Source organism: Mytilus edulis, chromosome 1, assembly GCF_963676685.1.
Source record: "Mytilus edulis chromosome 1, xbMytEdul2.2, whole genome shotgun sequence".
Taxonomy (NCBI): Eukaryota; Metazoa; Mollusca; class Bivalvia; order Mytilida; family Mytilidae; genus Mytilus; species Mytilus edulis.
This window is the reverse complement of record NC_092344.1, coordinates 5,795,727-5,823,146: the sequence shown is the minus strand read 5'-3', so window position 1 is coordinate 5,823,146 and position 27,420 is coordinate 5,795,727. Positions and strand designations below refer to the sequence as shown.

The window sequence follows — 27,420 nt, the reverse complement described above, 5'->3', positions numbered from 1 at the left end:
CGATACGATCACGTGACCTTGCCTCGTTGAATTGTCACTAAACGAGAGATATATATACAGAGTTGCTTCCCTTGTTTTGTACCAGAGTTAACGTTCCTCGATACGATCACGTGACCTGTTGTCCATATATGGTCATATATGTTTATTTTGATTTTTGAGTGAAAATAAAAGTTTTTTTTCCAAATTTGGTCATCATTTCCATATATGATCATAGGGTATCTGGTCGGTTTCCATATATGGTCATGTATTTTATTTTGATTTTTCAACGGAAATAAGGTTTTTACCAAATTTGGTCATGACTTCCATATATGGTCATAGGTTGTTTTGTCGATTTCCATATATGGTCATGTATGTTTATTTTGAGTGAAAATAAGTTTCTTACCAAATTTGGTCATAATTTCCATATATGGTCATAGGGTATTGTGGTCGCTTTCCATATATGGAATTCATCATATGGTGGTCCAAGAGACATAATCCGACATCTGGTGCTTCCGTTTTGATATATAGCCCTTCATACTAGAATTGGCAAAGATCTACGTGAGTCATACTGTTCATATGACGTCAGCGCCTTAGCGCCTTGAGTTTTTTTGTGGTTGCATAAAACATCATAACGAACAGAAAAAATACTTCTCGAATTTTCATACGTACATCATGGTATTGTCATGTAGTGAGTCATGTCCTGATCTTGCATCCTGATGATTCATGGTTGCGTCATGACCAAATATGACCGGCGTCCATCCGTCGTGATTCATCTTCCTTACTTCCGCTGACGTCAGCTGACCATATTTGGTCAACCGGAGGGGACGTTTCGATAAAGGGGCGGAGCTTGGCCATATTTGGCTGCGCCCTCGCGCCCTGCGTTTTTGGGGTGCCTAAAACTCCACACACCCTACTACTAACATCTCAGATTCTTATGATTGTCTTGCTTTAAAAGGTTAAAACAAACAAAGGGATTGAACTTAAACAACTTTACTATATTAATGTTCTTTTCATCATCTTCATGTTTGATATTTCTCTTGACTTATATGCGTGTTTTTAACATCACGGAAAATCAAAATTAAGCAGTATTTATATTTAGTGTTTTTATAAATTTAGAAACACGTCAGAGGGAATTCCCCAGTTTTGATAAAAATGCGAGAGTTCTATGAATTCCGATAAATCTATTTCTGTCATAGCTAAGAACTCTCTCTTATATGTCACCGTTATGAAACTGATATTTGATATTTTACTGCCATAAAGAGAACTATCTCGTTCAGGAATTCTTTCCCAAATTGATGTGATATATACAAGTGGAAAATATTGATGAATTCACAAAATATTATATTCAAACTTAAACTCAAATCCCATAAACATGTTTAACCCCGCCGCATTTTGCGCCTGTTCCAAGTCAGGAAGGAGCCTCTGGCCTTTGTTAGTCTAAATTGTATTATTTTTAATTCTAGTTTCCTGTGTACAATTTGAAGTTTAGTATGACGTTCATTATCACTGAACTAGTATATATATTTGTTTAGGGGCAAACTGAAGGACGCCTCCGGGTGCGAGAATTTCTTGCTGCATTGAAGACCTGTTGGTGACCTTCTGCTGTTGTCTGTTCTATGGTCGGGTTTTTGTCTCTTTGACACATTCTCCATTTTATAAATTCTGTAAAAAAAATGTGTGTTGACAGTGTTTTTTTAGTAATAAAAATGTCAAACCAATCAAGTCAGTCTCTTTAGACAAAATGTTGAGAAAATGAGTGAGGGGTATACAAAAATATTTCAAGTTACCAAAATCATGTACATCCCATGTCAATTTTTTGTTTTCTAATTTCTTATTTATGTTTTTTTTTCAATCATTTATAACAAAGAAGTGAAAATAATATGCATTTGTTCTAAAAAAAAAAGAGAGAATAATCCAAAATTGACAGCATAGGAATTAAATGGGCCAAAAATTTAGAGGCACTTTGATGGATAAAAACAGAGGATACCGAAAATCTGACAAAATGTCAAAAAAAAATTGGTAGCAAACTATCTTTTGAAAAGAGACTCAACTTCTAGGAGAAACAAGTCTTCTTCTTTAGGTTTCTAGCGATCCTTCAATTATTGAAGATTATTCGCCGGGCGTCGACTATAAAATTTATAATTTACACTAATTTAGCAACAAAAAATCTAAAATAACAAAATCAAAAAATCAACATAACGTATGTACATTTGAAAAAAAATAAATTGTGATAAAACTATATACGTTTGATAACAGAATAGTTAGGGATAGAATATGGGGATGAGAGCAGATTCTGAGATCATACTCTTGAATCCCTCTACTGTACTGCATGATACTATTTGTTGTGGCAGATGATTCCAATTTATAACTGTTCGTGGATAAAATGAATATTTATAACTGTCTTTAGATGTTTGTATTTGCCTAAATGAGTGTGGATTGCTATGTCTGGTTCTATTGTCAAGTGGGATCAAAAGATTATGTGTAGGAACTGCAACAATTTCATGAATAATTTTGTAAAAGAAAACAAGTCTGTATCGTAAACGCCTAATTTCGAGTGGGTACCAATTTAGGTCTGTCATCATTTCAGTAACTGAGCTGGTGTTATGGAAGCGGTTGCATGAGAAGCGTGCTGCTCTTCTCTGAACCTTTTCAATTTGTAGAGTTTGTTGTTTTTGATGTGGGTCCCAAATTGTTGAGCAGTACTCTAATTTTGGTCGGACAAGAGCTTTATATGCATGAGCTTTAACTTTCGGTGATGCTATTTTTAGGTTTCTACGAATAAATCCAAGGGACTGGTTTGCTTTTGATGTCATGTTATCTATATGTTTGTCCCATTTTAAATTTGATTGAAGAGTTAGGCCTAAATATTTTGTAGAGTCAACTTTTTCTAAAGAGTGATTGTGTAATTTATAGGTAAAGTCTAAAGGTTTGCGTTTTTGGGTTACACTGAGAATGTTGCACTTATCAGGGTGAAAATGATTGAGCCAGTCCTGCTCCCACCTGCCGGGCGCTTCTAAGTCAGACTGTAATTTAAATGTGTCATCTGTTTTTTTAATTTCCCTATAAATAATGCTGTCATCTGCAAACAATCTTAATGTACTGTGTTCAATATATTCTGCCAAATCATTAATGAAGATTAAAAATAAAATTGGACCAAGCACTGTGCCTTGAGGTACCCCAGATGTTACAGGAATTTTATTTGATGTTTCACCTTCAAGGACTACTGTTTGTGTTCTGTTTGTTAAGAAATCTTGAATCCAATAATATGCATTACAATTTATACCATAGAAACCAATTTTATACATGAGGTGGTGGTGTGAAACTTTATCAAACGCTTTTGCAAAATCCATTATTATGATGTCTATTTGGATGTTTTTATTATTTGAATTTGCAAGATCTTGAATAAATGATATTAGCTGAGTTTCACAGGAGCGGGAGGATCGAAAACCATGTTGTAATTCATATAGTATTTTATTTTTTTCTAGGTGTTTCATAATGCTACTAGCTACAACATGTTCTAATAGTTTGCAACAGATGCAAGTCAATGATATTGGGCGATAGTTTATGGGATCGTGTTTGTCGCCTTTTTTAAATGCTGGACATACACTTGCGTGACGCCAGTCATCTGGGATCTTTCCAGAGTTCAGTGATGTTTGAAATATGATGGATAAGATGGGAGAGATAGATGATTTACACTCTTTTAAAATTTTACCATGGATATGATCAGGCCCAGCAGCTTTGTTGATGTTGATATTATTTAGGAGTTTTTCTATGCCTTGTTTTTGTATCTTAATATCAGGCATCTGTGGATGTTTACTGACGCCCTTGTCTGGTATTGGGTCATCTGTTACAGGTGTAAATGCTTTTTCGAACTGTTCATTTAAAATATTAGCTTTTGCTTTCGAGTCAGATGTTAGTGAGCCCTCTTTTCGGAGTGGTGGTATGTTAGAGCTTTCAGACTTTTATGTTTTTATGTAACTGAACAGATTTTTTGGGAAGCTCTTTGATATAGTTGTAGGGTTTTCATCAACTGGTATCCCACATATCATATTTTCAATATAATTCCAATAAGATGTTCTTTGTTGTTTTTGTATATCATGTTTCAATTTTTTAAGTTGGTCTAGTTTCCCTTTGCCTTTCAATTTGTACTTTTGATATTTTTTCTTGTACTTTTTCATTTGCCGTCTAATACTGTCTGTTATCCAAGGTAAATTTTTACTATTTCTCATCATTTTCTGTGGTATGTTCTCAGTGATAGTGTTTTGTAATGAGTTTTTGAATATTAACCAAAGTGTGTTTGTATCTTCACTATCTTTTTTATGTATGATCTTTTGATATATTTTGTCTATATACTCTTTTATTTTTTGCCAATTTGCATTTTTATATTTATATACTTTCCGTGGCTTGGTTTGGCATCTTTATAGTGATAGTAAACATTCTAAATATACAATATCATGGTCTGCCTCCCCTAGTGGTGGTATGGTTTCAGTTTTTTCAATGATGGCTGGATAATTTGTTAACACAAGATCTAAAATTTTATCATTTCGAGTTGGTATGTTTACAACTTGTGCTAAGTCTCTTGAATTCAGACTACATCAAGTTTTCATGTAGTTGACACTTATTCCCAATGTACGAATCACATAAAGTTTAACTTAGGGCGAAGAAATGAGTATGCGAGTTAAGTTGCACCATGTATCTATCTTTTATTCTTTTATAAAAATCATATGGTCGCTAATAATCGATTCTCTACAAATAAAGAATAATTTCACATAAATAAAATACATAAATTATAATAAGATGTACATGTTTAAGTATTCATATTAAACTAAACAAACAATAAAACCATTTCATTCATGTATCATAATTTCTCTCGTAAGTTAAATTACGTTTAAAATAATACACCTTATCGCTATTCCCGGCTGACCCGTCCGCTTGAACTTTTGACGTCAACAACAATCACTTTTCCATTGTGGCGTCAGACATTTTGTTTTATGACGTCAAAATTTTACGGGAACCTGTGTGATTTCCAGCAATGGCGGACAAATAGCGATAAGGTGTATAATTAAAAGTTACGCATATTTCTAATAAATAGTATACAATGTTTTCTCTCTTTAAATAAGTTTTGATATAATAAAAAGATAGTATACATAAAAAGTTTCTTACCAACTTTAATCTGTCTAATAAAACAATGTGCATCCGTATGTTATCAAAATAAAGTCTAGACGACGAAACGCACGTCAAAGGCGTAACGTCATAAAACAGAAACGGGAAAATGTGTTGTTCAAAAGAGCGCAACGTTACATTAGCGCTTTCATAAATAAATAGTAAAAACTGTGTTTCTTATTCTTACAAGAATAAATGAATATGTTAGTTAAACATTTAATAAATAATAAACTTATATTTAAAATTTGAATATTTAAAATCTTACACCCAATATAATTGAAGTACGTTATTGTATATGAAAAGGTTTGGGTATTTAGCAAATTGTTAAGAAGTAATCTCCCTTGTGCAGATAGGAAAACAGCCAATTTGACAATCAATGTTGTTATTAGCGACGAAGAAAGTAGTTCATAAATTTCAACGGATGAATATGTGATATAAATGAATGTATTAGGATGTTAATTTAACTATTAATAATAAATATTATTGTTTTGAATATAGATATTGCTATAAAATATCCCCTTAAATGAATTTTAAATGATAATCTGAACATGAAAATGCACTACTTTACCCGCGTAATATTAGCACGTGTCAGTACATCGGCATGTAAACAACTTGCACATTGTAATTTCGCTATCTAAAAAGTCATCATGTCGAGGGCGGCTGGTACACTGATTACAACAAACAATGCAACCTTTATTCCCCCAAGGTTCATGCCTGGGTAAGCAAACATTCAGATATTCCTTTCTTTGAGTTTTAAAATACATTTGAAAGATGATTAACATCCTCATCAATCAATCTGATTGCAATCAGTACAACTTCAGTACAACACCTTTATAGTTTATGACGTTTTTATGTTAAACTATACTGACTCTAATTAAATTATAATACAGATACAGGTTAGTCTGGATTTTTAATGGAATATTGTTATTAAGGCCAAAAATAAAAAATAGTCCAGTTCTATTTTTTTTTATTACTAGGGTTGACATATTTTAGCTTTTGTTATGTTACATGTAACGTTAGGTGTTTAAATAACAGCACACTGTACATGATCTAATCAGATTTTATTTTTGAAAATATGTTTATGTTTATATTGTTAAGTATATTAAACTTTTAAATATAATTTTCTCATTTTTATTTATTTTTCACATCTCTGTTTACAAATTATTATGCTTAAGTTTTGGGATCCCTATACACCTTATCGCTATTTGTCTGCCATTACTGGATATCACACAGGTTCCCTATAAATTTTGACGTCATAAAACAAAATATCTGACGCCACAATGGAAAAGTGATTGTTGTATGCATCAAAAGTTCAAGCGCCCAGGTCAGCCGGTATTAGCAATAAGGTGTATTCTGTAGGGATAGGATTCATTTTATAATATGGTTGCGGTTGGGTTCTAGGATTGGATGCAGTTTTAGGGTTAGGTATGAGTTGAGGTAAAGTTTCTACCTCTACCACTGTCATTAGGTTGACTTATAATCCTGTCACTGTTTGAGGATAGAATTAAGTATGGTTAAGTCTGGCTCTATAGAGATCCGATATGTCACTTCTAAAGCAAAAGAAGGCCACAAGTTGGTAGTGTAGAAATTTGAAAATAGTGACAATTGTAGACAAGGAAAAAATATACACTTTTTGTCTGCTCTCTGGTCAGGTTGCTGTCTTTTTAACACATTCCCCATTTCCATTTTCAACTTAACTAAAATGCAGTGTTCCAGCTAGCATGAAATGGAGGGGCGCCACGCCCCGCCCCCGAAATTTTGTGCCCCTCTGCCTTTTTCAAGCGCCCCTCTGTGCCCTTTTGAAAAAAAGTTTAAAAAACGATCTTTTTTCCTCATAACGTCGCCATTTTGTTGAGTTCTTTATACACACACTTCATTAAGACAACAGATTAAAATTGTTGACACTTGTTACCTGATTATAATTACCTATTTGATTAGAGTCAATTACTTAATCAGGTGAAATTAACGACCCTGTCTAATCCCTTTGCCCTAAAGCACCAAACATCGAAGTTAAATGAATTGATTATTTTAACACCTGACGATGCAAAATAGAATTTATAAAATAAATGGAACGGTGTTCATTTCTATTGTATTTGTTATTTATAAAATAACGTTCATTTAAAAAGAATCATTCCAATAGGTCAACACGCAAAATGCCGACGAAAAAAAGAAAAATTGACCAACTCAGAAATGACAAGAAGAAAATATCAAAGACTTGCCAGTCTATTACATCTTTTTTCAAGAATAATGACCATCAAAAGTAAAAAAATAATTTAATTTTTTTACTTTTATGAAAAATCAAGAAGAAGAAAGGTTTCTATCAAATATCGCAATTGTTCTTCTATTGTAAATTCCGCCGATAACGGAGCACTCGAAAGTCCGATTTTTATATCATTTTTTCTTAAATTGAAATCCGTTTTGACTAACTTTAATATTGATATTATTAAATACGCTCAACATGAAGTAAATGGAGATGCATTTAATGTATATGGGTATCTGTAAACAGCACTAAGATTCCTGTATAAAAAAAATTTAAAATTTCTAAAGCCCCACTGAATTGTTGAATGATGTGACAGATGCCTAAATAACGATCAGATCATTTAACATATTGTTTGCACACATAAAATTGGTTGTGTCAGTCAAGCATAACATTATTTTACATGGGCATTGTATTTTTGAGGCCTATATTTGGACTATAACAAAAAATTAAGAAAGCACTCTTTAATTTTTGAAATTATTAAATATAATAATATAAAGAATTTATGTCATTGTCAATTTGAGATAGAAGCCGAACTACAGAAATACCCAAAATTCATTAAGAATGTAATCTGGTCTAAATAATATTTTGGTTTTTCACTGTGTCGTCTACTAGATCTATTATACTGTTAAGGGTATGTCTCTGCAGCATGTTTTGACTTTCAATTAATGTTTAGGATCAACAAAAACCATGAGTACAGGGTGAATAATCTAGGCCATTTCTGGTATAAATAAAAAAAAAAAATCTTTTCTTAACTTATTTATTCAACAATGAAGTGCAAATGCCTAATTATGTCAAAATTACACAAAACAAAGTGAAATATAAAAGTTTAACCAGAGTGGAAAACCGTGGAATTAGTTGGGTTGAGTTGGATATTAAATCCATTGATGTCTTTGACTCAGATGTTAAATATACAGAGTCCAATTGCTATTGTTTATTTAAATCGGTGTATTTTTTTTACAGGTACCAAGGTCACTGTCCAACAACAAAATATGATTATGGTGAAACATATGGTGAAGCAACATCAAAGCATTTCCAAGATTACCGTTCCCGAGTTTTAAGTGCATCAGCTGACCCTTACTGTCGCGGTGGTGACTTTCCTACATACTACACACACAGACCAGAAACAGTCATTAGCAATAGAGCAAGAAATAGGGACAGATGGCTATTAACACCAAAATATTCATTAACAAATGTAGATTTTGACAGAAAAGAAGAATTAAAATCATATGACAGGGTAAATTTCAATATACTAAATTTTATTTTAAACCTGTTTTAAATTAGACGTTATATATTGTTTTATTTTACCAATCATGGGGCCATAAACATTGATTCATAAGACAAATACTTTTATAAAACATGCAAGTATATATTTAAATTACTGCACAAAGATACATTTGTAGGTTGTTGACATAGACACAGAATAAAATAACCTTTGTGGGTGGGGACGAAATTTGTCTCTTACGTTATGTTATAACAGAACTTTATTAACAATTAAGTTTTAAATGTGGCAGTTGTAAACTTGTAACATCAAAATTGGACAGGAGTATTGTAAATTTTTGATGGAAAAAATATTGTTTAGTAAACAGTTTATGTTCTCCCTTTTTTTCAGCTTGCACAGAGACATAGAGAACATTACGTTGACAAATCAGGAACAGTTAAAAGAACTGCACACTTTAATATACCTAGTGATGCTGAAGATCAATTACGTAGAAATGTTAAGTTGTAAGTGATGGGTGTACAAACTGCTTGTCTTTGTTTTATATATTTATGCTTATTAACTGCACAAAGCTTTAGCTTATAACTTAATATTGAGCACATAATTATCTTTAACCTTTAACTTGCACGTTTTCTTTTCTCAGACACTTATGTTATTTCCTATGGGATTAATGATTAGATAAAATTGTTTCAAATATGTTAATTTTTTTTTACAAAACTGTTGGAAGTTGCAAAATTTAGGCTTTAAAAAAAGACATGGACTAGTATTATTACAATAATGAATTTATGATTTTTTTATTTATGAGTACGACTGGCTGCTGGATGCTTTCTTTATAAAAAATAACTTATAAACAAGAACTTTTCAGAAAATGAAAGACACTCATACATACATACCATATGTATACTAAATGTTTACTCTTATTCAAGGCCAAAAATGTTGGTTTGTTGGTGTGTGTATCGCCCTTAAATGGCAAAGTGTAGATAGTTAAGTGTTGCTAATGTTTTATTAATATATAGTAGTTTGTTAATGTTTTGTACGCTTTAGTTGTATTTTTCTTCTTTGTTGACATTTTTGCTGAGTCTGGTGCAATCATTTGTTAAGTTTTCTAGAGTTTATCTATGTTTTCTATTATATGTAGCCTTAGTACTAGTAGTCTGTACTTTGTAGCTTTTTTCCCACTCTTAAAATTAAATTTGACCAATATGCAATAATACAGCTAAATTCTCTTTAGATATTACTAATAACATGCCAAATTAATTTTCTGAACATATTAAACTCTAAGGAAAAAATATACTTTTTCTAGTTATATTCAATAAACTGTCTTGTAGAAAGAAAAAAAAATATACTATTCTTGTACCTGCTTAGATAATAATTTAGCAAAAATCACTTAAAAGTAGAGTAGAGTACATTTGTATTAGGATAATTTGGTAATATATTATGTATATATATATAAAATGTACATGTACATGTATGCATGTCTAGCTTATAGATGTTGTAGATTAACGTAGAATAGTCAAATGTACACCCATACAATAAACAAAACTAATCTTTTCGTAAACATTTTTTTATTTAAGAATTTAAGACTGAACTTCAAAAGTTAATAAAAGCTGTTAAAACATGTATCTTAATAATAAGTGGGAAATAATTGTATATTAGAATGTCACACAAATTTAGCTTTTTTTCAAAATATTTCATTTGTGGCACATTTTTAGCATGAGCATTTGAAATGCAATGAACTTTGATTATGAAATCACATTGTGTGTGGCATTGCAAAAGCACTTTTGAAACAACTTTTAATTTATAAAACACGAAGTGTAATATGTTTTTTGCTAACCATCTGTGTGTTTGAGTTTGCACGCTGATTTGATCGTGTGGTGTGTGGTAATGGTCTAAAGAGATACCTGAGTTCACATGTGGTGAGTACAATGGTTATGTCTGACACAGATCTCTCATTCTTCTTGTTCTTCTACTTTCTTCTTACCGTCAATTAAAATGATTGGCCTTACAATCAGTACATGTATTAAGCATATTACATGTCACAAGTTTGTTTTCAAAATTAAAAGAAAACACTATCTGGTTCAATAGTTACAACCAGAATAAATAGTATTTCATCATTGAAGATATCTCAACTAGTTTGGATTATAATAGAAAAAAAGCAACCATAAAGAAAATTAAATATAGGTCAGGCTACAGGTGAAAAATAAATACTCATGATTGTGCTCAGTCCAAAAGAGCTTTCTAGACTATCAAACTAGAGGTGGCAGATTGCAGAAATTGGAAAAATCTAACTGTATTTTTGAATCAGCTGTAATAAATTCCAACCTTTCAATTCAATGTATTTTATTGTTCAAATATCAAACTTACATTTAAGGTGGTACCCAACACCTTCACTAAAATTAATTTGACTCAATTAATTTTCATAAAATTTTGACAAAGTATTCGCTCTGACTCTTTGACAAAAAAAAAATATGAACCAACCGTTTTATCAGAAAATTTACACTTGTTATATGGCAGTTTGACAACACTTATTTTGATCATTGAGAAGCTTAATATTCCCTTCAAAACACAGCATAATTAAAACTTTTAGCTAATATTACAGAGTTATCTCCCTGTAGTGTTAGGTACCACCTTAAACAAATTCATTGAAAAAAACCTAATCAGATATAATTGGTTACAGAGTGGGTTTTTTAAGACTTATTTCTTGAGCAATTTAAAGAGTTTCTGTGTATATATATTATTCATAAACTGAGTTAACCATTGTTTTAACTTTTGTTTGATAATCTTGTCACCTAAATCATCACCTCCTGCACTTAAAATGAGCACCGGCAACCACAGGACTATCTAGACATTTTTTTTCAGTCGGTCACAAAAGTTTATACTTTATCGTAATCTTTTATATTAAACTTATGTAAGATTTGACTGAATATTAATTCATGATATTCTGTCATACACGTATCATTTGTTTATATTAAACTTATGTAAGATTTGACTGAATATTAATTGATGATATCCTGTCATATGTAAGATTTGACTGAATATTAATTGATGATATCCTGTCATACACGTATCATTTGTTTTGCACCACAGCCATTTCGGGAGCAAATATAAATGACTATAGATTATCTCCAGAGAATTTTTGTTTGTGGGTTTACAGTTAGAAACAAGCTGAATGCAAGGCTGGTACAAGCATTTCTATCTCGTCTCAAGCCAAGTAAAAATAAAATTTATGCTATGAACTTCTGAGAAAATGTATGTTTGTTCTCATTGTTATGTACTGCAACTCATAAAAGTGTTCAAAGTCAAAAACTTAGGAAGAAATCAGTAATTTTGAATTTCAAGCAGACAGCTTAACAGTTGTTCACACTTGCAATCTTTAGTGTAGCCAAAGATGAAACCCTTAAAGAAACAGGTTACAAATAAGATGGCATAGAGTCCTTAAATCAATAAGCACATTTACAAGGTCAATTGGTACATTGTGAAAAGCACTGCAGTGTACTAATGTTCTATAGTAAATTGAAAGCCTTCAACTGTTACAGTGGAGTGCCTCATCATTTGTTTATAAAAGTGTGTTTCAAACTATTGTGGGACTATGGTGTTCTTGTTAAATCAATATTTTTTTGAAACAAAGATATCTTTAAAATTTAATATCGTTCCAACTGTCACTGATGTTTAAAGAACAAGATTTTTTGACACAAAAAACAAACTTGTCCTAAAAATATATCTTTCTGACATGTGGTCTGAAATATACACTTTAGTAAATAGTTTCATACATAATTTTATATTTTTCTACATTATTTATGAAATTTTAACTGTATAGCTCTGAAGCAGACATTGGAATAACACATTAAAATCCTCCGTGTGGTACATGTACTTGTAGTAATAAAGCGTATTCTAAGTTTAGTTTATGCATTCATATCTAAATACTAAAATAATCTTTTTTTTTTATTTCTAACAGTGTTATAATGTCTACCCGACATTCAGATAACATCAATCTGCCATACCTAGACCATGAGGCTAGAAGATCACCTCTTATAAGAAGATTTGCTGACAGAAGTTCCCAACGAGACAGAGAAATGAGGGATGTTTGTTTTGAAAAGCGATAATAGAATAGACAAATTAGTTATGTTGTTTTGATGTCCACACTTTATGTATATTTGCTTCATTTCTATAAAAATTCTATAAAGAGATTTGAACTGAAGGCAAAAATTAAGAAAAGCAAGAAACATTTCATATTATCAGCTCTGTTATCTTGCAGCAAGCTTCAGTAGTTAAATTTCTATATATGATCATTAATTGATGAAAATTACAATCTGTGAAAACAGATCCCCAAAAAGTGTATGCTAACTTGTACATGTAATAAATTATAGAAGAGAAGCCTTTAAATGAAAATTATTTATTGTTTAAAGTATTTGTTTATTTTGTTTTTTAAAGAATTTACTATTGTTGAAATGTGATAAGAATTTTTACTATTTTTTATAAATTATATCTTTACAATGACTTTACAATTTTTTCATAATATATGTTATATACAATCTATCCTTTCCTATACATGTAAATGAGAATTTTACAGTTCAACTGGTGGTAGATCTGAATGTCTCAAAAAGGTCACAATAAGGAGTAATTGTACATTTTATATACTGTTTTTAGTAGATTTGTAATAGTTATATTGTTCTGCTGTTTTGTTGTTTTGATTTTAAAGGCAAATTATTTTCACTTAAGAAATTTGGTCAAACATATTTTTCGCCTAACAATTTTAGATATTTGACCAAATAATTACTGGAAGAACAATATTAATTTAAGACAAGAAAAATTGTCAGTCATTTACATTGTGCATAATTCTGTGATAATTACCTGTTATATGATAATAAATTTTAAGTGTCTGTATTCAATTGTATTTTCTATCAATACTTTTAATACACAGAAAGGATTACTGGAATAACCTTATACATTGGACAGTACAACAAACCATGTAAAACACAAAATACTTTGAAAAAATACACCATAAAAACCACAACACGTGATCAAGATAGCCTCACAGAGTACATTTGGTGGGGAAAACCATTTTATGTACACAAAACTCATGTGCTTTAATTATCTTAGCCATATTTCATATAATTCCAGAATTCACCAAAAAAAAGTACTATGGAATTTCGATGATGGTAAATACTAGGGATGTCAACTCGGTGAATAATTTCAAATGAAATACTTGTTGGTTTTATTAAGTGATACTGGAGTACTCGCTCAGGAATATAATTACAACATGGAAACACAAAAATATGTGGTTTGTTGTTCAACATTAATAGCTCACAACCAGCACGTACCGTTTACTTAAAAGAGTGAGGATTAGCGGTTGAATTTTTCACTGAGGGCAAGGATTTGTATAGTAAACTATACAAATCCTTGCTGAGGGTAACAAGAGGATGCAACAAATTATTTTGTTTGGATCATTTTCTTGTCAACTATTGTTTGGAATAGTCAGTTTTGCAACTTTGTAAATTTGTCTTGCAGATGAAAATATTTGCTCTGACGGTACTGGTGTGACAGAATGGTTAGCCATGCTATGTTTAAAGTGCTCACCTAGGTATAGCCCACATATTTCCCCGGGCATTTTGAATAACAATTTAGCACAAGCATTCATAACAAAATGTATGTTATTTACTAGTACAATGTATTTAATTTTCCCCTATTTTGGTTTGTTATATAGTGAATCACTGAAGTGTGAGAGTAGCAATCACCCTCTGAAGCAGCCAGTTGGCCCCCATTTATGAAAATTTCTGGATCCCGTTCTGCAACTGAGGTGAATATGTCTGTCTGGCAGGTATCATCTGACCTTTACCTCATTTTCATGGTTCATTAGCCAATGTTCAGTTTTCATTGTTAAGTTTGTTTCTTCGATACTATAAGCAATAAGTCAAATATATTTAAATGCATAGATTGGCAGTACATGTCATTCTGGCATGGTTCATTGGTCAATGTTAAGTTTTCTTGGTTAAGACTGTTTCTTAGAAACTGTAATATAGGTCAACTATATTTAATTCTTAGATGGATTGTAAGTTTTACATGTCTGTCTGGCATGGTTCATTGGTCAATGTTAATTTTTCTGGTTATGACTGTTTCTTGAAAACTTTATTGAATGATTGTAAGTTGTACATGTATTTCTCATTTGGTTTATCTGACCTTGCCATCATTTTCTTGGATCATTTCAAGTTTATGTGTTCCTTGTAGTAAAGCTGTATATTTAGGACTATCAACATATACCGGTAATCAAGAATTAGTAAAGAAGGTGAGACATTTCAGCGTGTGCAATCTTGTCTTGTTTAATTGTTTTTTATTGGTTATTTCTTGGCCTTTTTATAGCTGACAATGCAGTATGGGTTTTACTTATTGTTGAAGGCCATACAGTGACCTATAAGTGTTAATTTTCTGTGTCATTTGGTCACTTGTGTAGAGTTGTCTCATTAGCAATCATACCAAAACTTTTTATTTTTATGCCCCACCTACGATTGTAGAGGGGCATTATGTTTTCTGGTCTTTTACACATGTTGCTTATGACATCATCTTTCTAATTTTAATGCCAAATTAGATTATTTATCCAATTTCACAGTCCATTGAACATGGAAAATGATAGTGCGAGTGGGGCATCCGTGTACTTTGGACACATTCTTGTTATAATTAACTTACCTGAAGATTTGTCTGTTTTCCTATTATTCAGATCACATCTATGATTTATGTCTAATGATATTTGTATTTTGTCATATATGTTAGATTTTAAAAAGAATATCATGGTATGATTGTCAATGAGACAACTCTCCTATAACAGACCAGTCAAATCAGAGATGCTGCTCCTGTGCCAAGCACACTATATTTAATAATGGTCTCCTATAACAGACCAGTCAAATCAGAGATGCTGCTCCTGTGCCAAGCACACTATATTTAGTAATGGTCTCCTATAGAGATGCTGCTCCTGTGTCAAGCACACTATATATAGTAATGGTCTCCTATAACAGACCAGTCAAATCAGAGATGCTGCTCCTGTGTCAAGCACACTATATTTAGTAAGGGTCTCCTATAACAGACCAGTCAAATCAGAGATGCTGCTCCTGTGTCAAGCACACTATATTTAGTAATGGTCTCCTATAACAGACCAGTCAAATCAGAGATGCTGCTCCTGTGTCAAGCACACTATATTTAGTAATGGTCTCCTATAACAGACCAGTCAAATCAGAGATGCTGCTCCTGTGTCAAGCACACTATATTTAGTAATGGTCTCCTATAACAGACCAGTCAAATCAGAGATGCTGCTCCTGTGTCAAGCACACTATATTTAGTAATGGTCTCCTATAACAGACCAGTCAAATCAGAGATGCTGCTCCTGTGCCAAGCACACTATATTTAGTAATGGTCTCCTATAACAGACCAGTCAAATCAGAGATGCTGCTCCTGTGTCAAGCACACTATATTTAGGATCAACATAATGTGTCTTGGTATGATGACTTGTCCTGCTGTATTATGTTTTTGAGATATTACATTTCCCAAATATATTTGTCAAGGGTATAACAAGAATCACTATAAATACTAGGCAGTACATCAGACTGCATCAACAGCCAAAATTCTGGGAAAAAACCAACACACAGGGTCCAGACAATCTTACTTGGTAAAAGCACATGAAATATACATTTGTATTAACTAATTGCCACTGAAACCATCTAACATTCAATGTGCTAAATTTAGAAATTCTTTTGTAGGTAGCTGAACCACAAATCTGATTATTTTCTGCACTGATAAGGGACATAACTCATGATTTACAAATTTAAAACCACCTGTTAATTTTTACTTGATATTGCACTAAAATTTTGAATGAATCACTCAAAGCATGCAATAGTCAATTCTATTATGAAACATTCAACAAACAGACTGATATCAAATATATATTTATTCCTATTTCATAATCAATAAAATAATGGTTGAAAAAAATATGACAAATCCCACTATTATAACATAAAAATTTTTTTTTAACCAGTACATAATGTTTTGTGATAAACAAAAAAAAACACCAGATTTATTTGCAAAGAACTACATATATCAATAAAATGTTATATCCCAACAAAATGCACAATTTTACCTAGCCAAAAGCATTGAGGAATATTGAATATATAATACAATATCATATCACTTGCTTGTCTGCTAAAATTAAAATATACTTGTACATGTCTAATTTTAAAAATACATAAGCCATTTCAAAATGCGACAAAATTAGACAAAATAAACTGTTACAAAAAGAAAAAAAGCATCAAATAAAATCTTCTGACGATTTAACATACAAGAATAACCCTTGTAAAAAAGTGAAACAAAATATAATAATTTAAGCACAGACTGTTTATAAAAACGATTTTTACGATCCTCTAATTTCTTCACTTTGTAATTTTATTTTACTCTTCAGAGATAACATTAGTTCTTTTCTGTCTTTAGGAAGAGTGGCAAAATACTGTTTCTGGTCTTCAGAATATTTTTCAACAGTTTCTGTTAGATCTCTGTAAGTCCAGTCTTGCCAACAATAATTAAACTTTTCCAAAAGTTCTATTCTCTTTTCACGAGTTGCAATGACATCTATTGGTTTTTCTTGAATGAGACTTGGGCATTCAATGTTTTTAAATATGAGAACTCCTCGTAGAGCGAACCAGCCTCCATATTGTGGATGAATACAGACTCCACACATCTTCTGCAATAACAAAAAAAAAACAGTTGGTTAAAAAAATATACACTGCAATAACAACAAAAAACAGTTGGTTAAAAAAATATACAAACTCCACACATCTTCTGTAACACAAAAAAATAGTTGGTTAAAAAAATCAATCTAGACAAAAAGCATGCCATTTAAAAGAATAGACCACTTTCGAGTTTGTCCTTCACAGGAAAAAAATCATTAATTATGCCCGCCTTTATGACGTCATTTACCAAATATAGGGGATCACCTGTATCCCTGCACTATTGACGTTCATTAAGTGTCATAGTGATCGTTATCGTGTAGGATAAACTACAAATACTATTTGTTCTTTAGGTACTTAATCAAATTCCCTAATGACAGCAGTGCTGATTGTCAATTATGAGAATTCAAATTTCCAAATTATTTCATGCAAATTAGCATCATAGTTTTCCAACCACTCCCTCAACATGAGAACGTAAGTGACAATGCCCCCCAAAAAACACGAAATCCTGATGTCACGAATTTAAATAAATTTAAATCCTGACTTCCCAAAATTCAAAAAAAAAGAATTCCCGGATTTTGGATCCCGAAAGGGTAATTCCTGAAATCCCGAGCTTAAAAACACCCGATCCTGGAGTCCTGATAAAGGTCCTATCCCCCCTCCTGCATGCCCTGTATTGAATAAACACTATCGCCACATGACATTGCACAACCAATTGAATTCCTTAAAATGAATAGAAGGTATGATATAACAGAATAACTACCTTTTTTGTGTCCCATGGATCTTCAGAAACATCTGATCTTTGATAAAAATAAGCTGCACCAGACACATGGGCTACAGTTTGTACCAAAACTTTTGGTCTGTGGTTTGGATGTAGCTCATAGTCATGTATTGATTCTATGTCGTAATCTGGAAATTTCTGTAAAAGAAATAAAACAAATATTATGCAAATGTATGATAAAAATATATGTTATGGTATAAATTAAACATGTTTACATATACAATTTATCGACATAAAATTAGATTGAATTGATATTGCTCCTAGTATAACCTTTAAACTGTTTTTTATGAATGAGTTCTTACCATTAGAGTCACAAAACTTATATATGGATTTCAATTTGTTTTACAACCATAATAAAACTAAATTAATATTTTTTTTTTTTGTGAGCTTTTTCTGTCATTAGTTTGCTGTCTCATCATTGTTCATCTATTACAGAAGGAAACTATTTGGAATTTACTGAATTGTTTAAAATAAAGGTGCAGAGGTTAAACAGTTTGCCAAATGTTTCAACTGAAATCTTTGATATTAAAACAGATTATATCAATAACAAAAGGGGACACATACAAACCAGATGCACAGATATTCAGTATACTGTATCAACTTTTTACAGTGTGAATTTTAAAATTAAAGGTATACAGAGACAGTAGAACAACAAAAACATCCCCAACCTAATTGTACACAAAGATTTTTGTTCATGGTAATATCTTTGACAGCGATCATGGATTTTATTCATGCTGATTATTCATTTTGCTGTAATGCAACATAAAAGTATTCTGTAAATATAATTAACCTGTTTTATCTGTTGAAAATAATGAGCGACACACTGATCTAATGGATCTTTGACACCAGTACATTCTTGTCTACTGATAAACGGTAAGAAAGCATTCTCAAACATAGAAGGGGTACTAATGATCAGATATCCAATCGTATCATAGGTCTCTGGCAGTATAAATCTTTTATCTACTTTGTCATTATACCATCCAATCTGAAAATATAGTAAATAAAGAGACTAAATGTAGATTAAATAATTGATTTGTATACTGTAAATTCAGAAATTATTGCGTGCATTTATTGCGATTTTGTCATGTTAGACTTAAATGCAATTTTAATTTTTACGATTTAAAAAAAAATCCTGTATAATTCATATAAAATATTTCAAAATGCGAGTTCAAATTATTGCGTTGACAACTGTGTCGCATTTTTCACAATAATAAAAACCTCCCAATAATTTCTGAATTTACAGTATATATATATATAATAGAGCTTACAATTTGATACCAGGCTGATCAGCACCATTAACCTAACTGGCTTTTCCTAAATGTTAAAGAAAGAAACTGTATTGGGATGATATCAATTTTAATGCATACACGTTCATTTTTAATGTTCTTGCATTTCAAACCCCAAAATTGGTATTATTTCCTTTTTTAGAACATTTTCCAGTGTAAGTTTTACTTCGAAACTCATATTTAGAACTACATGTATATCTATTGGACTTTATCTTAGTTTTTAGCAGTTTTTCCTTAAATGCCTGAGGAATCACATTGAAACATTATTTTATATGGTGTTCATGATCCTTCATATTTCCCTAACCAAAAATTTAGGGTTTGTATGAAAGATAATAGAACAGTTTTGTCACATTCTGAGACAAAGGCAATATAATGACTAAACACATTTTTTTTTAGATGGTGATTACCTTGAGAAATTCTAATAAATGTTACAAGGTCAGAAAAAAAAGACCAAGCTTTGACCTATAATGGTTAACTTTTTATAAACTGTGACTTGGATGGAGAGTTGTCTCTATAGGCACTCATTATATCCACATCTCTAAGTAATCTTATTTATATCAATTAAGTCACTTTTTAAACTCAGTTTTAGTCAGAATGTGTAAAAGTGGATCATTGGTTTATTTAAAAAAAATCTTTTTTACGTAGAATGAATATCTAACCATTTGTTATATATCAGGTTTAAAAAAAATATCTATCAAGAGAGAGGGACGAAAGATACCAAAGGGACAGTCAAACTCATAAATCTAAAACAAACTGACAACGCCATGGCTAAAAATGAAAAAGACAAACAGAAAAACAATAGTACACATGACACAACATAGAAAACTAAAGAATAAACAACACGAACCCCACCAAAAACTAGGGGTGATCTCAGGTGCTCCGGAAGGGTAAGCAGATCCTGCTCCACATGCGGCACCCGTCGTGTTGCTTATGTGATTACAAATCCGGTAAATAGTCTAATTCGGTAGGTCAAATTCATGAAAGGGAAGGGGATTGTAGTTACGACATGAGGAACATATCCGATATCATTTGTGAAATGGTTATTCCATAACGGTCAACCAACTCGTGATGGCGTCCGTAAAATTTACGAAGGGATGATTTCAACTTCACCATTTGGAACTCTTGATTTAATAGCTTCCTTGTGAGCAGTAACCCTCTATCAAGAAAATCATGATAGGAAATGCAAGCACGGGAATATCGTATCAATTGAGAGATATATACCCCGTATGCAGGTGCTGCTGGAATGTTGCTACTTAGAAATGGAAAGTTCACAATTGGAAAGTTGAAATCATCTCTTTTGTCGTAAAGTTTTGTCTTCAACCGACCCTCATTGTCAATTTCTAGATGTAAGTCAAGATATGAAGCTGACTTAACTGTATCTGTAGTATCCTTTATCTCCAATTCGATGGGATAGATGCGTTCCACATAGTCACCAAATTTTGAATTGTTTAGTGAAAGAACGTCATCTATATAGCGGAAAGTAGAGTTAAAGGATATTGCTAACTTCTTATCTTTCTTCCTAAGAAGTTCCTGCATGAAGTCAGCCTCATAATAATAAAGAAACAAGTCAGCAAGTAGAGGGGCACAGTTTGTTCCCATTGGTATGCCGACAGTCTGTTGAAAAACACGTCCTCCGAACGTAACAAATATGTTGTCAATCAAGAAATCAAATTAGTGTTGCTCCATAAGGTTTTACTGAAGTCTTAACTAAATGGAAGTTCAAACAATAAGGTGAAGTGTTTACTGATGCAGATTTCTGGAGATATACTTTCTCCCTTAGAGTACAAATTAAGTGAGAAGATACATCCAATAAGATGTTATACTTATACAAAACATCTTAAATACTTAAATACAGAAACAGGTAACTGTAAACTCATAAAAAAAAATCTAGAGTTATCTCCCATGGTCATTAAGATTTTTTTTAACTTACATAAGTCAGAATGTCAAATTTTATCCTGATTATGAAGTGTTTGATTGTCTGCCTAACATGTTTATTCTAAGGCCTTTAATTATATATATTTTTTTGTTTTGTTTGTTTGTTTATTTTTGTATTTTGTAAATGTCAGCTGGTATCATTTCTGTACATAGGAATTTACACCAATAAAATTATTTGATTTGATTTATATATATTAATATATATATCATGTTTTAAGAAAATATTTTTTGAAGATCTTGCACAGTTCCAAAAAATGTATGTGAAGTTTGTTTTGATAGGTTAATGAGATTAAAGGATAAATTGAAAAATAGTTAGCAAACCAGACCATAAAATGTTTGAGAATTTTTTTACTTAAAAAAAATACTGACTGGGTTGTATAAGATTTAAGATACTAGCATAAATGTAAGAATTTATTGAAGAAACAGGACAATAATTATTCAAACCTTGAAAGGATAATATGAATTTGGCAAATTTACTTAAAACATGTAACGTTACTACTAAACTAAAGACGGATAAAGTGACATATTTTATAAGTTACGAGTTGGTTGACCGTTATGAAATAACCGTTTCACAAATGATATCGGATATGTTCCTTACGTCGTAACTACAATCCCCTTCCCTTTCATGAATATGACCTACAAAATAAGACTATTTACCGGCATATTTTACAGGCATACCAAGCACTTGTCCGTCCCAAACGTGAATACTCTTGCTCAGTTTGGGACCCCTACACTTCAGAATCTATCTCGAAGATAGAGATGGTCCAAAGGAGAGCTGCTCGGTATGCCTGCAACAGGTATCATAATACTAGCAGTGTATCAAACATGCTGAACACACTAAACTGGCCTATTTTAACACAACACAGACTGCGTGCACGCCTGGTTATGATGTACAAGATCACACATCATTTTGTTGCTATACCATCTAGCACAATTCTCATCCCATCAGACTCAAGAACCAGAAAACATCATTCTCACACCTTCAGACACATTTATACATCAAAAGACTCATACAGATTTTCATTTTTCCCATATACAATAACTCAATGGAATCTTTTACCAACCGCAGTGGTAAATACACAGACAGTCGACTCTTTCAGAGATCAGCTTACATATGCTGTTCTCTCCACTATCATTTAAAAATCTTCATCTCCTGTACATAGTTTTAATCACTACATCTTTTACCTGCACCGTTTTGTATATAACTAAAATATTAAATAGTTTTTTTTAATAAATAGGCCACGCATGCACCAGTTATTAATCATCTTTATTCAGATGGAAAACTGGAAAACTTAAAGAAGAAGAAGCACCTGAGATCACCCCTAGTTTTTGGTGGGGTTCGTGTTGTTTATTCTTTAGTTTTCTATGTTGTGTCATGTGTACTATTGTTTTTCTGTTTGTCTTTTTCATTTTTAGCCATGGCATTGCCAGTTTGTTTTAGATTTATGAGTTTGACTGTCCCTTTGGTATCTTTCGTCCCTCTTTTATATAATATTATTAACAGAATTAGACACTTGTAAAATATGCAAAAACACTATATTTTTAAATAGGACATTCGTCAAGTTCTTAAAGTAAACAATCACTGATAATGGGTTTCATTTTCAACGATCCGCTTCTATGAAAGTATTAATTATAATAAAAAAAATGCTGTATATTTTTTTAATAATTTTGGTACGTGGCATTACCTTGAAGGGTTTAACTTCGAATCCTGTGCATTCCAGTTCTTTCGAAATAGATTCTGTTAATTTATTCAGCTCAGAAATGTCCATGATTTTGTTTTCACCGGTCATACTGCTCCAAATATGCGTGTCAGTTTCTTTTTAAATGTGAGAGCAGGAAATCCTTGAACACGATTATTTGGTAATAGACTGGATTGAAAGTCGTAAATCTAACTAATTACAACATAATAATATGGACAACGACGGTCTGTGGTTGTTTGTAAATCTTTTTTTTTCTAGCACAGTTAGCAATAATAAATGTAGGTCTGATCTTTTAAGAGACCGTAGATACCCTCTAAACAAACAACCATAAATGAAAAACAACTAAAAAAAATTTACTCTTCTTTTCATAAACTAAACAAAACTTGACTTGAAACCCAAGAATTGAAATATTTATATAGCTATTTTCAATCAAATGTCACATACCTACAATATACCAACCGATCAGTATACTTAGAGTTCTAATGAGACACATAACACCAAATTCACAAAGATAACTGCAGAATGTAGGGCTTTTGTAGTCAGTGATTGAAATAAATTATTTGAATGTTTTTCTTATATCTTTTAAAAATGATTTCAGAGAAGAAAATTCAGAATTTTCTCTTGTAGGTTATGAATACTATATTATGAAGAAGTGTCTTTGACATTAATAATTTATCTGCACTGAACATGCATGTGTATTAGTTCGGTACTATTCTATTCTATTCTATTCTACCATATAGTGACCGCCTTCAACAAATTGAAGATTATGTCACAGGAGGAAACTTACAACAAGACATAGATTGGAAAAATGTACAATTTTTAAAAAATAGGAAAAATTAAAAATTTAAAATGTTTTGTATAATAAAGTAAGATGTTGTAATTGAGTTAATATTGATGCTTTGAAATTGAAGATTTGAAAGAGTCGACTGAAGTGCAATTTACAATGTTGTCCGGTAGTTTGTTCCAGTCGGTGATAGTTCTTGGAAAATATGACTCTTTTCTGTACTGTGTTTTGCAGGATGGAATTTGGAAGCTGTTCGAATTTGTATGTCTTGTTTGTCTTTTTTGTGGAATTAATTTATTTTGTTTAGGGATTGCAACCTTTTCGTGTTCAATTTTGTAGAGCATTACCAATCTGGAGTCTTTTCTTCTGTCAGAGAGACTGCGCCATTCAAGATGTTGTAACATGTTACCAACGCTTGAGGTGTTTCTGTATTTGTTGGTAACAAAACGCGCAGCCCTCCTTTGAACTTTTTCAATGCTATCTATGTCTTGTTGTAAGTATGGATCCCAAACAGAGCAAGCATACTCTAGTGATGGTCTTACTAGGGACTTATATGCTTGCTCTTTAATGGATGTTGAACTTATGTTCAGGTTCCTCTTTAGAAAGCCTAGTGTGCTATTAGCTTTCTTGCATATGTTGTTAATATGCACATCCCATTTAAGGTTTGAACTGATGGTGACCCCCAGATATTTTGCTGTTGTTACATGTTCTAAAGAATGATTGTGTAATGTGTAGTTAAATGTGATTGTTTTTTTATTTCTGGTGACTGAAATTACATTACACTTATCTGGGTGGAATGCCATTTTCCAGGTAGTTTCCCACGATGCCAGTTTGTCAAGATCTTTTTGTAGTGTTAATGCATCGGAGTTTGATTTTATTGCCAAATAAACTATTGTGTCGTCTGCAAATAAACGTACTGTAGATGTTAGACCAGATGGAATGTCATTAATATAGAACAAGAAAAGACTTGGTCCAAGAACTGACCCCTGTGGAACCCCTGACTCAACTGCAACATACTCAGATTTTTCCCCCTCTAGAACTACTGCCTGTTTGCGATTGCTAAGAAAATTTTGTATCCAGTAATTTAATTCCCCCTGTATCCCGTAATGATGAAGCTTATTAGTTAAAAAAGAATGTGAAACTTTATCGAATGCTTTAGAAAAATCCATGACCAAAATATTTGTTTGTTTACCATTTTCCATGTTTAGTGAGACATCGTCTATAAATTCTAATAGTTGTGTTTCGCAGGATCGATTTCTGCGAAATCCATGCTGTAGGGGATATAAAATGTTGTGATTATCTGCATGTTTCATGATGTGTTTTACTACGATGTGTTCTAAAAGTTTGCAACAAATACATGTGAGTGATATAGGACGGTAGTTTTCAGGGTTATATTTTTGGCCTTTTTTGTATACAGGAGAGACATGGGCAGTTTTCCAGTCATCTGGAACAACGCCTGTTTTGATTGACTTCTCAAAGATAATAGTGAGTATGGGTGCAATTTCATGTGAAAGTTCTTTTAAAAATCTTGGTTTGCATGTGTATTAGTTCGGTACTTTGATGCTTTTTTCAGTGTTGCTTTTGTGCTTCAGTCGTGCAAGTCTATACGGAAGCCCAGAGGGGACCTACAAAAAAATAATACTTTAATTATCGTTATCTCAATATATATATATATATATATATATATATATCGTCATCTCAATATAATTAAATCGTTATCTCGATATATTTATATAGTTATCTCGATATTTATATCGTTATATCGATATATTTATTCGTTATATCGATATATTTATTCGTTATCTCGATATGATTATGTCGTTATCTCGATATAGTTATGTCGTTATCTCGATATAGTTATGTCGTTATTTCGATATAGTTATGTCGTTATCTCGATATAATTAATTATATAGGTAAGGTGGGGTTATGGCAGCTTTGTGCAATTAGCTCAATCAGTACATTATGATCTGCCTCTGCCGAAATTTAAGTTCAGGTTGATCGGAAAAAATTGTTTCAGAGCTATGGCGGCCATTTATTTGCAATTTTCTTAATATTTTATAATTTTGACAATATTTTGAAAATCGTAAAAGCTAGAGCCATTTTTATGCACATTGTTTTACCCTTGTCCGTCCGTCCAATTACGGGTATTAATTTATTCCGGATAACTCCTCCTACAGTTTGAATGATAGGAAGTTTTCACTTTGCAGGCTGTTTGTACATATACTGAAGGTGTGCATGTGGTCAGGGCTTTGATTTTTATTAGTATTTGCTCTCTTTGGAGATAGTTTAACTTTGTCATTTTTGGTGTATATATATATACTTGCATAAGGCTTTCTTCTTTTCGTTCTGATATGCATGAACTATTTGCGACTGGACGTTAAGCAAACAGCAATAAATGTTAACAGACATTGACATATCAAGCAAGTGGATCAAACTGCCAGCACAAAATAATAAGCCTGTTTAATGTCATTCAAGGTTTGGCATTCATCTTGAGCGCGCGAAATAATGTTCGATTAATCCCCCAGTGGTGTTAGCCGGCGCTGCCCGACAGTAATCCGACCTCGGTAAATAGGTTCAAATTATGAAATGTTTCATTGCATAACTTTTTTTTATTATTACAGGTAAAATGTCGGTTTACGGCATATACCTTTGTAAATTTTAAGATGTTCATACAGAAAATTTAATTGAGGTCTGGACCTCGCATGTCAATAACTGCTAGTATTGTCCTTTGTTAATTTATGTATCATTGTCATTTTGTTCATTTTTTTTTTTTTGTTACCAATTCTGGCATTGGACTCGGACTTCGTTTAAACTGAGTTTTGCTGTGCGTATTGCTGTGGGTTTTTTTCTTTCTAGATTTGCTAAAGGTATATGGGGAGGGTTGAGATCTCACACAACATCGTTTAACGGTTAATGTCGCCGCATTTTTTCGACTGTCCCAAGTCTGGAGACTCTGGTCTTGGCTAGTCTCGTGTGATGTTTCACTGAACAAGTAAAAATGTTTGTTTAGGGGCCAGCTGAAGTACTCCTACGTGTGCAAGATTTTCTTGCTGTATTGAAGACACATTGGTGACCTTCAGCTGTTTTCTGCTCTTTGGTCGGGTTGTTGTCTCTTTGAAACATTCCCCATTTCCATTCTCAATTTAATATTATATAAATAAACTACAACGAGAAAACGGAAACTATTTTCTTGATTTGTTGAGTTACTGACCTTGTGTATATTATAACGAAAATTATTTCTTCAAGCAAACCTGGGGCCTATAGTGTTCAATAAATAAGCAAAAATATGCGAAAATCTGCAAATTTGGGTTTTTTAAGAGAAGCAAAATCTGTAAGTTTTGCCCACAAGACTTTATTGTGATCCTTTATGATTTGAACAATTTGCAATTTAAACTAAGGCTTGAGCTTTTAATGTAAAATTTGAATTGAATTGATTTAATATGATCGATAAAAACAAATTAGAAACAGTTATTTTGAAAATTTAGGCGAAATGTATTTCTTACTCTAAAAGAAGTATATAAATGTATGCAGTTGTATATGTATATACATTTATAATTCCATTTATAATACCAATGAAAGCCTTTATGTAATTTTCATGCATTTATATTTTT

At 31.9% G+C, this 27,420-nt stretch overlaps 2 protein-coding genes across 2 annotated transcripts; one reads left to right on the top strand and one right to left on the bottom strand.

Annotated features, from left to right (window-relative positions):
• Window positions 1-5,702: 5,702 nt before the first annotated feature.
• Window positions 5,703-13,502, top strand: LOC139510214 (ciliary microtubule inner protein 2C-like). Its single transcript, XM_071296688.1, has 4 exons — window positions 5,703-5,860; window positions 8,363-8,636; window positions 9,012-9,124; window positions 12,574-13,502. The coding sequence occupies exons 1-4, from the start codon at window positions 5,790-5,792 to the stop codon at window positions 12,719-12,721; spliced, it is 606 nt and encodes a 201-aa protein (XP_071152789.1). The 5' UTR covers window positions 5,703-5,789; the 3' UTR covers window positions 12,722-13,502.
• A 3,031-nt stretch (window positions 13,503-16,533) lies between these two features.
• LOC139522651 (cyanocobalamin reductase / alkylcobalamin dealkylase-like) lies at window positions 16,534-23,239 on the bottom strand. The gene is made up of 4 exons (XM_071316120.1): window positions 23,011-23,239; window positions 18,895-19,089; window positions 18,087-18,242; window positions 16,534-17,337 (listed from the first exon to the last, which is right to left on the bottom strand). Exons 1-4 carry the CDS (start codon window positions 23,113-23,115, stop codon window positions 17,011-17,013), a joined length of 783 nt encoding a protein of 260 aa, XP_071172221.1. The 5' UTR covers window positions 23,116-23,239; the 3' UTR covers window positions 16,534-17,010.
• Between the last annotated feature and the right edge of the window lie 4,181 nt (window positions 23,240-27,420).